At 43.1% G+C, this 15,348-nt stretch overlaps 2 protein-coding genes across 2 annotated transcripts; both read left to right on the top strand.

Annotated features, from left to right (window-relative positions):
• Positions 1–1,486: 1,486 nt before the first annotated feature.
• On the top strand, positions 1,487–6,739 carry LOC135557831 (heat shock protein HSP 90-alpha 1). Its single transcript, XM_064991475.1, has 11 exons — positions 1,487–1,684; positions 2,864–3,013; positions 3,218–3,584; positions 3,751–3,884; positions 4,060–4,368; positions 4,486–4,651; positions 4,768–4,958; positions 5,073–5,220; positions 5,340–5,608; positions 5,727–6,060; positions 6,296–6,739. The coding sequence occupies exons 2-11, from the start codon at positions 2,864–2,866 to the stop codon at positions 6,403–6,405; spliced, it is 2,178 nt and encodes a 725-aa protein (XP_064847547.1). The 5' UTR covers positions 1,487–1,684; the 3' UTR covers positions 6,406–6,739.
• Positions 6,740–7,191: 452 nt separating this feature from the next.
• LOC135557830 (heat shock protein HSP 90-alpha-like) lies at positions 7,192–14,864 on the top strand. Its single transcript, XM_064991474.1, has 11 exons — positions 7,192–7,391; positions 9,953–10,102; positions 10,396–10,765; positions 10,882–11,015; positions 11,362–11,694; positions 11,888–12,053; positions 12,160–12,350; positions 13,100–13,247; positions 13,343–13,611; positions 13,793–14,126; positions 14,369–14,864. Exons 2-11 carry the CDS (start codon positions 9,953–9,955, stop codon positions 14,476–14,478), a joined length of 2,205 nt encoding a protein of 734 aa, XP_064847546.1. The 5' UTR covers positions 7,192–7,391; the 3' UTR covers positions 14,479–14,864.
• The last annotated feature ends 484 nt before the right edge of the window (positions 14,865–15,348 follow it).

Below are 15,348 nucleotides of genomic sequence, written 5' to 3' on the forward strand. Positions count from 1 at the left end.
GCCTTTAGGCTAGGTAGACCATCATGCGAAAAACGCTCGTGAATGCTGCAAATGTCGAAGTCGTTCTAAAAAAGTAATCCTTCAATTTGGATATGACCATTTTACAATTGTGAAATGTATATTCATGTTGTGGATATTCATATTTAATTAATTTGATCGAGCCTACTACATTATTTTCGTCTGTAGCCCACTCTTCATCCATGCAACATCAGATCTCTATTTTATCTGATCACAATTCTTCTGAATTGAAAATAACTCACAGGGAACATGTCTAACCCAAATGTAAGGATACGCTTGAATGAATTAAATACGTATATTACCATTCAAAATTGCATACTCGAGTCATCCGGTCCCAATCATCAGAGTTGTAAGCGATTACATGTATTCCTTAACGTTCATTATTTGTCCGGTCCATAAGTTCCCCATATCATGGTCTGAGTCAAAATCAAACTGTTCTGTCTCCTCTAGCAGTTGCCTCTCAATGTTTCCAGACATCAGGGGAGATGCAACTTCTCCAAACAACTAGATACATACTGCTTTACTCGCCTGTTGCTAATAGTGCCATCCTCTGGGCAGTCTCTGCTCAAACACACATGCCGGAGAATTCTGGTCTTTTCCATCATTTTCTGTATGTTCATGATTTGACATTTGTCTTACCATGATGTCTGCTAAAAATTAAGACACGAGTTGCATCGTACTGCTTTCTCCATTATATACATTTTCTAATTTCAAATCAATCAAATCAAATTGTATTCGTCATGCTTTCGTAAACAACAGGTGTCAACTAACAGTGAACTGCTCACTTACAACCCCTTTCCAACAATGCAGAGAAAATAGCCTACTCATGTTCCACTCAAACAAAATCAACATATTCCACATCTTGTTTATATCATCATTATAACTAAATCAGCAGTAGTGTCACCATTAGGACACAAAAAAGGCCCTCTTGTTGAGGTAAAACCACGCAAAATTATTTCTTTCTATAGACATGAATGTGTATTAAGGATAGAAAGGATCAAAGAATGTGGAAGTAAACTCTGTAGCCAATCTTCCAACACAGTTTCCGTGGCCTGGAACAGAACCATTACTCTAACACATCAGCTATTCTTTCTCAATCTCACTAGCCAAAAAAAGACTTGTTGCCTGTTATCTTTTCGGAGGCCTTCTGCCCTGAGTCTGTCTGTCCGAAGGGTTCTGGTGGGAGCAGGTGGTTGGAAAGGCTATGGTGGGGCCTGCTGGGCCAGGCCTGACAGACGCTATCAGGACGCCTCTGGCCCCTGAGTGACAGGCACCCCCTGTGACTGTGCTGCCCTATAAGGACACATGTGGTTTACGGCGACAGACCCCTCACAGATCTCACTATCACCCTCACCCTACTGGTCCTTTCTTTAGCCCCCCCCTACTCTATACTGTAGTGGGACTGGGCATTCCTTCTGGAAGCTTCTGAATGGGAGCTTCGAGAAAGCGCCTCTTGTATAAAAAGACAGGAGCAGGCCCAGGGGTCCTCAGATACAGCGAGTGAGAGGACATTCACCTGAATCCATAGAGGATTAGGACCAGTGAAATACAGAGATTTAAATACTAGATTCATCTGCAAAGGAACAGCAGAGACGCTCTGAGATTCAATCTACAGTGATCAGAAAACGCCAAGTGAAGCACAGGAGCACAGTCTTATCTTGTCAAGGTAAGAGGGAGGTAGATGAAAGGCAAACCAAATGAATAGTTACTTGCAACTCAGGAGTGTAAGGAAGGTCAATAGAAAATATTCTGGATATACATTATGCATTAATTTTATAAAGGTGAAAGACCAGCAGGAAACAAGCAGCCTACAGTATGTTTGTACTCCATACGGAATAATGTATACCGGGGAAGAATTGAACCGTATTCATCTGAAATAGCATTAAATCAGTGGGGAGAATTTAACAGACTGTTTTCCTGGGTCTGGTAGAACCCTTTGTGTGAGCATGCTAGGAGATGAGCACATGGAATATGACCCTGGTTAGAGGGAGAGAGAGACATGGCAGCTGAAGAGAAGGACGAGAAGAGAGGCTTGGCAGTCGGCACAGAGAACAATTACAATCAAGTTACCTATAACAAGTTATTAAAGAATGCATTTACCAGACCTCAAAGTGTCTTAGACCAGAACCTATAAGATTAATATAGTCAGTTTGAAGCGAAGGGCAATGATGGATTCATAGATGCATTGATCTGGGAAAAGTAGTTTTATGAAGCCTTGATCATTTTTATGGACAAGATGCTGCTTTAGGAAAAAGTGTCTTCAATGGGGAAGAATGTTAATGGCATTTGATGAATACTTCTCAGTATATCAGGACAATTCCATGCTGAAGACATAAAACTCAACATTTCTCTATTCAAGACAAAAGTCTTACATCATCTTAGTCACATTCACATACCACTACAGCTGTTGGCAAGGGGGTGTGAAGATTCTGTAAACTCCACCCTCTTTTCAAATGGCAGAGGCCTTGATTGACAGATGGTGCCTGTGCAACAGGAGCCTCCAATGGAGGGCTGTAAAACAGCTGCCTTTCTTCCTCAGCACTTCTATCTCTCATTGCCATGTGGCTGACTAGACTTGAGGCTTTCTAGAAAAAAACAGGTGTCTCCAGATGTTAAAAGCTTTAAAAAGGCAACATTTCCTGCAATGACTATTTGTATGCTACTATAAGTTTTGTTTTCTTCAATTACGCTGAAACAAGACTTATTGCAAAATGCAGCAAAAAGCCTAAAGTGCTTTTAAAAAGCATGTCTTCTGAATAGCCTTAATACAAGAATATTCAGCCATTCTTAGGATAATAAAAGTACAATTAAAGATCTTTCAATGTCTGCCATTTTGTTTCTCTAGATGCCAGAGATAGCCAGCCACACCATGGAGGAGGAAGTGGAGACCTTTGCCTTCCAGGCTGAGATCGCCCAGCTGATGTCCCTGATCATCAACACCTTCTACTCCAACAAAGAGATCTTCCTTAGGGAGCTCATCTCCAACTCCTCAGATGTGAGTAGATTAATCATAATGCTGAATTGTCCCATGTAACATTTTACCTAAGTAACCAACCACTCATACACTGCACTCTGAGCCAATAGAGAAAACAAGTTATAGCTCAGAGTTAGCATGCCAACCACCTTGTTAAATTAGCTCAAGCTATCAACCAAGAGACCTATTTTTACCATTGTGACCTATTTTTTCATGTTCTGACAGGCTTTGGACAAGATCAGATATGAGAGCTTGACAGATCCCACCAAATTGGATTCCTGCAAGGACCTAAAGATTGAGGTCACCCCTGACCTGCGCACTCGCACCCTGACCCTGGTTGACACCGGCATCGGCATGACCAAAGCCGACCTGATAAACAACCTGGGAACCATCGCCAAGTCTGGCACCAAAGCCTTCATGGAGGCCCTGCAGGCTGGAGCTGACATCTCTATGATCGGGCAGTTCGGTGTGGGTTTCTACTCCGCCTACCTGGTGGCTGAGAGGGTGACTGTCATCACCAAGCACAACGATGATGAGCAGTACATCTGGGAGTCTGCAGCTGGTGGCTCCTTCACTGTCAAAGTTGACACTGGTAAGCCTTTTCAACCGTATTGTTTAATATGCTACTACAAACACATTTATCCAATACAACACTATAAACCCTCTTCTTGCATAACTTGAATCTGCTGTGCAACAATGTCATTCTAAAGGTAGTAAGCCTAGATCCAATGTGTGAGTCTGATTTGTCCGACCTGAAGGTGAGTCCATTGGCCGTGGCACCAAAGTGATCTTGCACATGAAGGAGGACCAGTTTGAATACTGTGAGGAGAAGCGCGTCAAGGAGGTTGTGAAGAAGCACTCCCAGTTCATTGGCTACCCCATCACACTCTATGTAAGTTCTAATTGAGCTCTATATTTCTTTAGTCGTAACAAAATATTGGGGAGATTAACTGAAATATACTGTATAAACTAGGGAAGTAACCTTTCGATAATAGTGGACCCAAACATTGCTCCCTATAGTAGGCAATTCCTTAAAACGTTTTAATAACATGAACATTTTCATCAAGGTGGAGAAGACTAGAGAGAAAGAGGTGGACCTTGAGGAGGGAGAAAAGGATGAGGAGGCTGATAAAGATGATGCAGCTGAGGACAAAGACAAGCCCAAGATCGAGGACGTCGGCTCTGATGAGGACGAGGACACCAAGGACAGCAAGAACAAGAGGAAGAAGAAGGTCAAGGAGAAGTACATCGACGCAGAGGAGCTGAACAAGACCAAGCCTATCTGGACCCGTAACCCTGATGACATCACCAATGAGGAGTACGGAGAGTTCTACAAGAGTCTGACCAACGACTGGGAGGACCACCTGGCTATCAAGGTGAGTCTATGATAGCAACCCGAAAACGCAACCCTTATGGGTTTATCTTGATCCAACCTATGAATTAATATATTATTAGGACTGTATGAGTCAATGTTTATCTTTTTATTCCCACAGCACTTCTCAGTGGAGGGCCAGCTGGAGTTCCGCGCTCTGCTCTTTGTGCCCAGAAGGGCTTCCTTTGACCTCTTTGAGAACAAGAAGAAGAAGAACAACATCAAGCTGTATGTGCGCAGGGTCTTCATCATGGATAACTGTGACGAGCTGATGCCAGAGTATCTCAGTGAGTACTGTTCCTTAAACCTTTCATGGATACCTCCTGAGCACCTACCTCAATCAGGACTTCAAATAAAGTTGTAAGTAAGATGTCTGACCAATTGTCTTGGTCGTTCTCTCCAGACTTCATCAAGGGTGTGGTGGACTCTGAGGATCTCCCCCTGAACATCTCCAGAGAGATGCTGCAGCAGAGCAAGATCCTCAAGGTGATCCGCAAGAACCTGGTCAAGAAGTGTATAGAGCTTTTCATCGAGCTCTCAGAGGACAAGGACAATTACAAGAAGTTCTACGAGCAGTTCTCTAAGAACATCAAGGTACGCTCTTCCTCCCTTTGAAATGGCTTTTCCAAGGTACTACAGATTTTCTCCCAAACTTCTCCTTCTCTTTTTTAACATCTTTAACATCTTCCATCGTTGTGTGCCTTTTAGCTGGGAATCCATGAGGACTCTCAGAACCGCAAGAAATTGTCAGACATGCTGCGCTACTACACCTCCAACTCCGGTGATGAAATGGTTTCCTTGAAGGACTACGTTTCCCGCATGAAGGACACCCAGAAACACATCTACTACATTACTGGTGAGCTTCCCTACATTTTTCCTCTCCATTATTTTTCCTTTGTTAAATCAATGTTACATTGAAAACTTGAGAAAGAAACAGGGCAATCAAAATGTTAATAACTGTGTATCCTCTTCTAGGTGAGACCAAGGAACAGGTCGCCAACTCTTCCTTTGTAGAGCGCCTCCGCAAGGCCGGCCTGGAAGTGATCTACATGATTGAGCCCATTGATGAGTACTGTGTCCAGCAGCTGAAGGAGTATGATGGCAAGAACCTGGTCTCTGTGACCAAGGAGAGTCTGGAGCTGCCTGAGGATGAGGATGAGAAAAAGAAACAGGAGGAGCTGAATTCTAAATTTGAGAACCTCTGCAAGATCATGAAGGACATCCTGGACAAGAAAATTGAGAAGGTACAAGCACAATTTACCTGAACCTAATCCCTCTGCAAAGTGTCTTCACCTTTTAATATCAGACCACTTACAACAATTGTCACTATGACTACTAATCATCTGTTTTCAATATTGACAGGTTTCAGTTTCCAACCGCCTGGTCTCCTCCCCCTGCTGCATTGTGACCAGCACCTACGGGTGGACAGCCAACATGGAGAGGATCATGAAATCTCAAGCTCTCAGAGACAACTCCACCATGGGCTACATGACAGCCAAAAAGCACCTGGAGATCAACCCAACCCACCCTATTGTCGAGACTCTGAGAGAGAAAGCTGAGGCCGACAAGAACGACAAAGCCGTGAAGGACCTGGTCATCTTGCTATTCGAGACTGCTCTGATGTCTTCTGGATTCACACTGGACGACCCTCAGACCCACGCAAATCGCATCTACAGAATGATCAAGCTTGGCCTGGGTGAGTTGATCACGCTTATTCGCCCTCAGCGTTTGTCTTGGTTGATGGGATTGAAAGTCTCCTAGAGCAATATACAGACAGGGCTGCAAACACCAAGTAACTGACAGAAATATCATGGTAGTACAATGGTAAGGAATATGGCTTTTGCTTTTTCCATACTTTGGCTGTCTGAATAGCAGTTAGTACACCAACTGAAGATGGTGTTCTAATGTAGACTATTTCTTCCCATCTACAGGCATCGATGATGATGATTCAGCAGTGGAGGACATCCTCCAGCCCAGTGAGGATGACATGCCTGTCCTGGAGGGAGATGATGACACCTCTAGAATGGAGGAAGTTGACTAAAGATATTACAGAAGTACATCATTTTATTTCTGCCTTTTAACTCTTTATTTTGTAAGTATTTTTTTTTGTTGTCCCAAATAGACTTTCCAATTTACATTTTCCATTACTGTCGAGCTGTGGAGAAAGTATTGTATTTAATCAATCATAATTAATCAATACCATAATCATATAGTATGCCGGCTGCCTATTCATATAGTATCCCCTATTCAACTGTACTTTAATAATAGGCTATTTAATGTCAAATCAACAGGGATTTGACTTGTCTTTTTGTAACTGTGAGCTATTTTCTATGAAAAACGACAAGATTTATAATAAAGATGTATTTAGAAAAATATCTTACATCGTCTCTTTCTGGTTGATGAATCCTCTTTTTCAAATAGTCTGGATTATTGTCAGGCATGTTTATAATTCAACACAATTTAATATCTCAGAGATGGATGAATGGAATATTTATTTTGCATCACCTTACCCTCTCCTAAGTGCTCCCTGTAATGACAGTTTTTCACATCTTGTTTTCTTGTGAATTCTTTTGAGTTATCATGATGATGAACATGTCATGATATTGCCGTGGAAATTCAACACAGGGACACTATATTGGTATGTACTGTACCAATGACTGTTTGTTTATATGAAGGTATTAACCCTGATTTTAAAAAATAAAATACAAAATTAACCCTGATATCGCCACGCCCATAAACCCGCCTTCACAGAATTGAATGCAAGAGGGGCGTGGACAGAGTTCTAGCGTTTGATTGACATTCCATCGCTCCTCTCAGTGCACACACTCATCCTACACACTGTAGAAGAACAGTTTTGGAAGAGTCCAGACGGTTCTAGAAGCTGAGGATTTCTCGAAGACACTCAGCTGGGATAAAACCTTGCCAGTTGTCCTCCTCTCCCCATCTTTGGCGTTAGCTGGCTGGGTTGTGTTTGGTCAGGAACCAACTTCTGAAGACGAGTACAGGGACATTTCCATCCACAGTAAGGTAAGAAATTAAATAACATTTTCCAACAGTAAAATGAGTGTCACTCTCCAAGTCATACAGTCAGTGGTAGTCAGTGGTAATATATAGATTATATTTCATTTCTTTGCCATCAGAAAAATCCACCCAAAACATTATTTTGTTGCAATGAATTCCATTGTACTTTTCCTAATTTCCTTCCATTATTTCACCATAGCCCACCGTCCATACGTTTGCATTCATTATATTATGAAGCTGACCTATAAAACCTGCAGTATATCCCGTCATGGATCTTGACTGTCTGTCACACTTTGATCATTTTTCTGAAAATGATTTTCATTCACTTTACTAAATAACTATTCATCACGAGTTGGATAATATTTCTTCAAGTAGGAAATTCATAAATATAAACATAAATCGTTATAATACACAGTCGCGAGGAGGAGATTGCGATATGATAGATAGAAACGGATTATGCCCTGGTAGGTTCTAGAATCATGTCATTTACCGTACCAACCGGCAGGTGGAGCATGTTTGTCCGATGTTACTTCAAACCACGTGCTTTCGGTCAGATTACGCTGAGATTTGACGATGAATGAGTTTTATTTTTATATATATCTATCCGTCCCTCTAAAAGCTGTTGCTTATTAGCGCATCGTCATTGTGGCTGGTACTTCCATAGCCTACCGGCAGTGTGGAATGTAGAATATTCGATTATATTATAGTGCGCCTGTTCAGAGTAGACAATTATCCATTGATGTAATTTCCTTACAATTAATTTCAGTTTATTGTTGAATACATTCCTCTTTAAAATAAGCTATTGTAATGACCTGACTAGATCATAAATGAACAATTGTCCAGACAGAGGCTTGAGTTTGCGAATTGACGGTTTATTAAACCAACTTTACACAGGCTACTGTTTGGGCCGTAGCACACGCCAAAAAGATGACAGATAACCCACAAGCCAATCGTGACCTTCTCTTGGGAAGCCCAGACGTAAGAGAGAGAGAACAAAAAGCTGAACCTGGTCTTAACTTCCAATGCTCCACCCCCCTGCCCAACCCCCCTCCGCCACTCCGCCAACCACCAGGATGCCCGGCATCAGAACATTCCAGGCATTCCCGTGATTGGCAGATAGCAGGTTGATTGACATGTCGGACCCCGCGAACACCGGGTACTGGTCAGTACAACACAACCACCTCCTAGCCTAACACATAACACACAGCTGTCTGTGCGGGTCGCTACACTATGTAAAATGTAAGAATATACTTACTACATTTTGAGGGAGACATTTGGAAAAGTATTCATACTTCTAGGGGGGGGTTATATTTATGACTATGTGGTCGTCTCATCTTGCTATCTTTAGATGAATGCACTAACTGTAAATCACTCTGGATAAGAGCATCTGCTAAATGACTAAAATGTGGCAAGGACCTGTGGCTTCTCTGCTGATGGTTTGCATTTGGTGGATTACAGTCATGAAGTCAATGCAGCTGTGAGGAACAGAAAGGACAGTCTGTCACACACCATCTGTCTGTTTTAAGCTATAAATCCTTTACGGAACTCCATGCAGGTGCACGAGCTCGTGCGCACATTAAAGGCCCAGTGCTGTCAAAAACATGATTTCCTGTGTTTTATATATATTTCCAAACCGAGGTTGGAATAATACTGTGACATTTTGAAAATTATGATAATTCCCTTTTAGTGTTTGAAAAGAACACCTGACATTTCAGCCTGTTTTGGTGGGATGGAGTTTTGACCTGCCTGGTGACATCACCAGGTGGTAAATTATTTAAGATGCAATGTGTAACTTTTTGGGTGACCTGACCAAATGCATATAGAAATGTGAGTTAATGATCTGAATGTTCATTGAAAGCAAGTCTAAGAAGCGGTAGATTTGTTCTATGTGCGCTATTGTTTTGCTTCCCTAAAGTTTAGATTTTGCATCTTACTTCTGGTTTTGTACACCAGCTACAAACAGCATAAAGTTGTTATAGAAAATATATTTCACGGCAGTTTAGATTGTACAATGATTCTCGACACTACTTGTTTTGTCACATGAACTGAAATTAGCTAAACTATTTTAATTTTTGCAACCAGGAAATGGTTCAGTGATTTCTACATGGTACACCTTTAAAATAGGCCAATAAGAAAGATACTTCCTAACCTCTCTGCCAATAATGGCTAGTTTTCAGTTTCTCACTCAGACCACTCCCAGACAGTCCTAGCAAAATTCTTGCTTGAGAAAATAATTGAAATTAAAATGACTGCATTGGACCTTTAAGTCTGAAACGCAAATGTCAGGTCCAGCCATGTCTTATGGTTTTGAGAACTAGTATTGTGTCAGTAACATCCCTACTAGCCACTCACTGACTGCCGTTGACCTGATGGAGCTGTCTGGACTGCCATGACCATACTGACACAGTGGTTAATTTGGGGTAGAGTTGAAAAATGTGTTTTTTGACGGTGACGTCAGGTTGCACAACTTCGGCTGGACTGACAGTCCAAGGAGTGATGCAACCCGTCAGAAGACAGTCTGACGTGTTGTGTTGTCTCCTTCTCAGAGTGTGTGTCTGTCTCCACAGATGCCAGAAGCCCATGACGCTCCGATGGAGGAGGAGGCAGAGACCTTTGCCTTCCAGGCTGAGATCGCCCAGCTGATGTCGCTGATCATCAACACATTCTACTCCAACAAAGAGATCTTCCTTAGGGAGCTCATCTCCAACTCCTCAGATGTGGGTACTTCAGACACCACAAGCACTTAGACTTCTTGGTAGTTTAGTATTATTTGACAATTCATAAAATACACAGGCATTTTACTTACATTCCTAGTTTATTGCACCACTATTAATATTTGAAGTATCTTTAGATTGTTTAAATTCATATTTTATTAAACACAATAAAATATTGACGTAGCCTGCAGTATACATTTACATATAATTAAGAGTTTTGTTAATCTTGTGCTGAGGTCGGTGTGAAATCAAAATTCAGATGTATTTAGACCTATTTATTTTCAATCGACTACTAGGCTCTGGACAAAATCCGCTATGAGAGCCTGACAGACCCGACCAAGATGGACTCTGGCAAGGACCTGAAGATCGAGGTCATTCCAAACAAGGAGGAGCGCACCCTGACCCTGGTTGACACCGGCATCGGCATGACCAAGGCCGACCTGATAAACAACCTGGGAACCATCGCCAAGTCTGGCACCAAAGCCTTCATGGAGGCCCTGCAGGCTGGAGCTGACATCTCTATGATCGGGCAGTTCGGTGTGGGTTTCTACTCTGCCTACCTGGTGGCTGAGAGGGTGACTGTCATCACCAAGCACAACGATGATGAGCAGTACATCTGGGAATCCTCTGCTGGCGGATCCTTCACCGTCAAAGTCGACACGTCAGGTAAAGACAGATTATAGTTTTACAGTGAACTGTACCACTTAACTCTATGTTAAGACTATTTTCCTGGTATGGTCTGTCCTAAACGCTGACTTGATTCCCATGTCTCTCTCCTATAGCTGAGTCTATTGGTCGTGGCACCAAGGTGATTCTGTACCTGAAGGATGACCAGACAGAATATTGTGAGGAGAAACGGGTCAAAGAAATCGTGAAGAAGCACTCCCAGTTCATCGGATACCCCATCACACTCTTTGTAAGAACTAGTAGGCGTGAGTGGATTCAATTGTAGCTAGTGTGAAATCAACCTCTAGATGTAGTGGGAACTCCACTGAGTGACTACTACGTTGTTGGAAGTACATCTCAAGGATCCTTTCAGATTTGCATAAGAGGTCAAGGGAGGGGGTAGGAAGAGATTTCAGATCGGACAAGTAACTGATTGGACGATAAATTGATGCTGATAACATTTTTCACTTTTTTCATTTTTATATCGAATGTGAAACAGACACAGTGAATGAAATATTTCTGCCAACTTCCCTCTAAAAATAACTTACTGTACACCAACTCTGTCCCCTAACATGCCCATGATCCTCTCTGTTCAGGTGGAGAAGGAGCGCGACAAGGAAGTGAGTGATGATGAGGCAGAGGAGGATGAGGAGGAGAAGAAGAAAGATGGGGAAGGAGAGGAGGACAAACCTGATATTGAGGACGTAGGCTCGGACGAGGAGGATGACCATGATCATGGCCACGACGGCACATGTGGGGACAAGAAGAAGAAGAAGACGAAGAAGATCAAGGAGAAGTACATTGACCAGGAGGAGCTGAACAAGACCAAGCCCCTTTGGACTCGTAACCCTGATGACATCACCAACGAGGAGTACGGAGAGTTCTACAAGAGCCTGACCAATGACTGGGAGGAACACCTGGCTGTCAAGGTGAGGATATTCTATTTATATTGGCCAAACGAATACATTTCCACACTATTTACAAAGTTTCACTCTGATTTGTAAAGTCATAGGTAGTACCAATATTGGTCAGTTAATAATGCTTGAGCTAATTTCATAATGGCATACAGTGTACATGAAGATTTGTTTTAGTTAGTTGTTGACCTTCTGTTTTCTTCGACAGCACTTCTCAGTGGAGGGCCAGCTGGAGTTCCGTGCCCTGCTCTTTGTGCCTCGCCGTGCGCCCTTTGACCTCTTTGAGAACAAGAAGAAGAAGAACAACATCAAGCTGTACGTCAGGAGGGTCTTCATTATGGACAACTGTGACGATCTGATCCCTGAGTACCTCAGTAAGTCAGATAGAACTGAAGTAGATGCTCACATAGAGCAGGTCTGTGAATGATTAACACAGCTATAGTCTCATCTGACCCATATTGTCTTGGTCATTCTCTCCAGACTTCATCAAGGGTGTGGTGGACTCTGAGGATCTCCCCCTGAACATCTCCAGAGAGATGCTGCAGCAGAGCAAGATCCTCAAGGTGATCCGCAAGAACCTGGTCAAGAAGTGTATAGAGCTTTTCACAGAGCTCTCAGAAGACAGAGAGAACTACAAGAAGTACTACGAGCAGTTCTCCAAGAACATCAAGGTCAGTTTCATACTAATGTGACACTGTAAACATAGTAATAATGGATTATATTATTAGACAGAGCTTTTCACTCAATTTCTGACAATTGATGTGTAACAGCAGCACCCACCACATGGGTGGTACACGGCAACCATTTTGTGCCAACATGCTCACCACACATCAGCTATCATCATTGTAACATTACCTTCAAGGTCAGCCTGAACTAAATCTAGGTTGCGACAGTCACCTTGTATCTAGTGGTATAATAGGATGTAGGAGACAAGCTAGGTGGATACTATGTCATATACCCACCTGTTCTTTGAAGAATCATTGGGGAACATTCTGAAAGGTGTAGCTGTAGAATGTTCCACTAACCTTTAACTGGTCTGATCCCCTCGCCATCTTGTCTCCTCTAAACCTGATGTAAGCTGCTTAGGACCCTGTCGCTCAGAGTGCTCCTTACCGCCATCTTGTCTTGTTGAAGTGGGTTTGCATGACTAGGGTCAGCCTCTATGGCATATTGGCCTTGGATTCCAAGTTAAAACAATCTGCAGGGGGCACACCTTTCATGTCCTCCGGAATTATATGAAATCTGGCTCTATTCTTAAAGGACGTTTACCTTACTGACACAAGGCAACAAACAAGCCCCTTCTAGATATCATATTTGTCAGAACTTTGGGTTACTTCCTGGAAAATGAAAGTCTCGTAATGCACCAAGATACTTTCTGGGTGACTTGTTGTTTAACTTAGATCTGTGTTTTCTTTCTCAGCTGGGTATCCATGAGGACTCTCAGAACCGAAAGAGGCTGTCAGACATGCTGCGCTACTACACCTCAGCCTCAGGGGACGAGATGGTCTCCCTGAAGGACTACGTCACACGCATGAAGGACACCCAGAAACACATCTACTACATCACTGGTGAGGAAACACTCCTCACTGTACAGCCCAGTTCATAGGTTGTCAGATGGTAGGAACCTGTTTGCTCAAGTTTCTTTACCTACTGCATGTTCCAGGCGAGACCAAAGACCAGGTGGCCAACTCCGCATTCGTGGAGCGCCTCCGCAAGGCTGGCCTGGAGGTGATCTACATGATTGAGCCCATTGATGAGTACTGTGTCCAGCAGCTGAAGGAGTATGATGGCAAGAACCTGGTCTCTGTGACCAAGGAGGGTCTGGAGCTGCCTGAGGATGAGGACATGAAGAAGAGACAAGAAGAGCAGAAGTCTCAGTTTGAGAACCTCTGCAAGATCATGAAGGACATCCTGGAGAAGAAAGTTGAGAAGGTGAGGACGCTTAATCACACTGCTTACAGATATCATGTTGCTGAATAGGTCCTTTATGATAAGGCAAATGTCAGGAGGCTTCACTTTACCTCAAAATGTCACCAATAAACCTAACTTTATTTACAAGCTCACTGACAGTACAACGATTGCCTGATTCAATGCTGTTCTGACCCCCCCCCAGGTGACAGTGTCCAACCGCCTGGTCTCCTCCCCCTGCTGCATCGTGACCAGCACCTACGGATGGACGGCCAACATGGAGAGGATCATGAAGGCCCAGGCCCTGAGAGACAACTCCACCATGGGCTACATGGCTGCCAAGAAACACCTGGAGATCAACCCAGACCACCCCATTGTGGAGACCCTGAGGCAGAAGGCAGAGGCTGATAAGAATGATAAGTCTGTGAAGGACCTGGTCATTCTGCTGTTTGAGACGGCTCTACTGTCCTCTGGGTTCACCTTGGATGACCCTCAGACACACTCCAACCGAATCTACCGGATGATAAAGCTAGGCCTGGGTTAGTTGATTTGCTCAAACAAATGACGATGTTTGTGATCAATTGTAACCCCTTTGCCTGTCGTCCTTTTGTGTTTTCTGATCTGAAGGACCCATGTTGGTGTAATCAGTAAGGTCATATTGTCTCCATCTAGCCCTCCAGTATACTATACTTAACATTAAGTGGCCTAGATATGAGAGAGAACCTTGTTAAAACTTCAGTAACTGACCATGACTCATTCCTCCCCCTCTTCACCTGTCCAGGTATTGACGAGGATGAGCTGACCCCTGAGGAGCCAACTTCAGCCCCCATCGAGGACATGCCTCAACTGGAGGGAGATGAGGATACATCCAGGATGGAGGAGGTTGACTAGACCAGCTTGCTCAGCTGCAGTGTTACTGTAACTATGGCAGTTTGCTTCGGCACTAGTAGTGTTAACAGGACGAATTTGTTTGTTCATAACCCTGGAATGCCTCCCCCCTTGCCCTCTTACTTGATCCAAAATCCCTTGACCCGCATTGACCACATGCAGTTCAGATTAATTCCCCTAAATGTTAAAATCTTTTGAAGAAAAACAAGAGCCTGTTGACATTTTTTTTTTTGTATCTTGGAATTGTATCAAGCATTTTTGTATTTATTGACATTCCAATGTTCTTTTGTGTGTTGAATGTATGACTTGACTGTAAATATCTTCTCGAATTGATACGAACTTCAAATGTTGGGGACCCAAAAAATAATAAAGTTTACCACGTTAACCAATTGCATTGCTTCATTTTGCTATTTGTGTTTTCGAATAAAATTAGCTTTTCTAGCGGTTTAGTTGGATACTGTACAAATTCTCCAAAGTTATAATGGTGTACAGCTTCTTCTGTCAGTAGGGTAAGTTGATTTAAAACCATTACATTCAGCATCCTGCCATCAAGGGAAATTAGTTATTTCTTACTTTTACCACTTTTTCTCCTCAATTTCATGGTATCCAATTGGTAGTTAGTCTTGTCTCAAAGCTTCAACTCCCGTGCGGACTCAGGCAAGATGAAGGTCGAGCTGTGTATCCTCTGAAACCCAACCAAGCCGACACTGCTTGACACAATGCCCACTTAACCCAAAAGCCAGCCGCACCAAGGAAACACTGCACCTGGCGACCATGTCATTTTGCACTGCGCAAGTACACAATGGGATAAGGACAACCTTGCCGGCCAAACCCTCCCCTGACCCAGATGACACTGGGCCAATTGTGCGCCAC

The sequence above is a fragment of the Oncorhynchus masou genome, chromosome 16 (assembly GCF_036934945.1).
Source record: "Oncorhynchus masou masou isolate Uvic2021 chromosome 16, UVic_Omas_1.1, whole genome shotgun sequence".
Taxonomy (NCBI): Eukaryota; Metazoa; Chordata; class Actinopteri; order Salmoniformes; family Salmonidae; genus Oncorhynchus; species Oncorhynchus masou.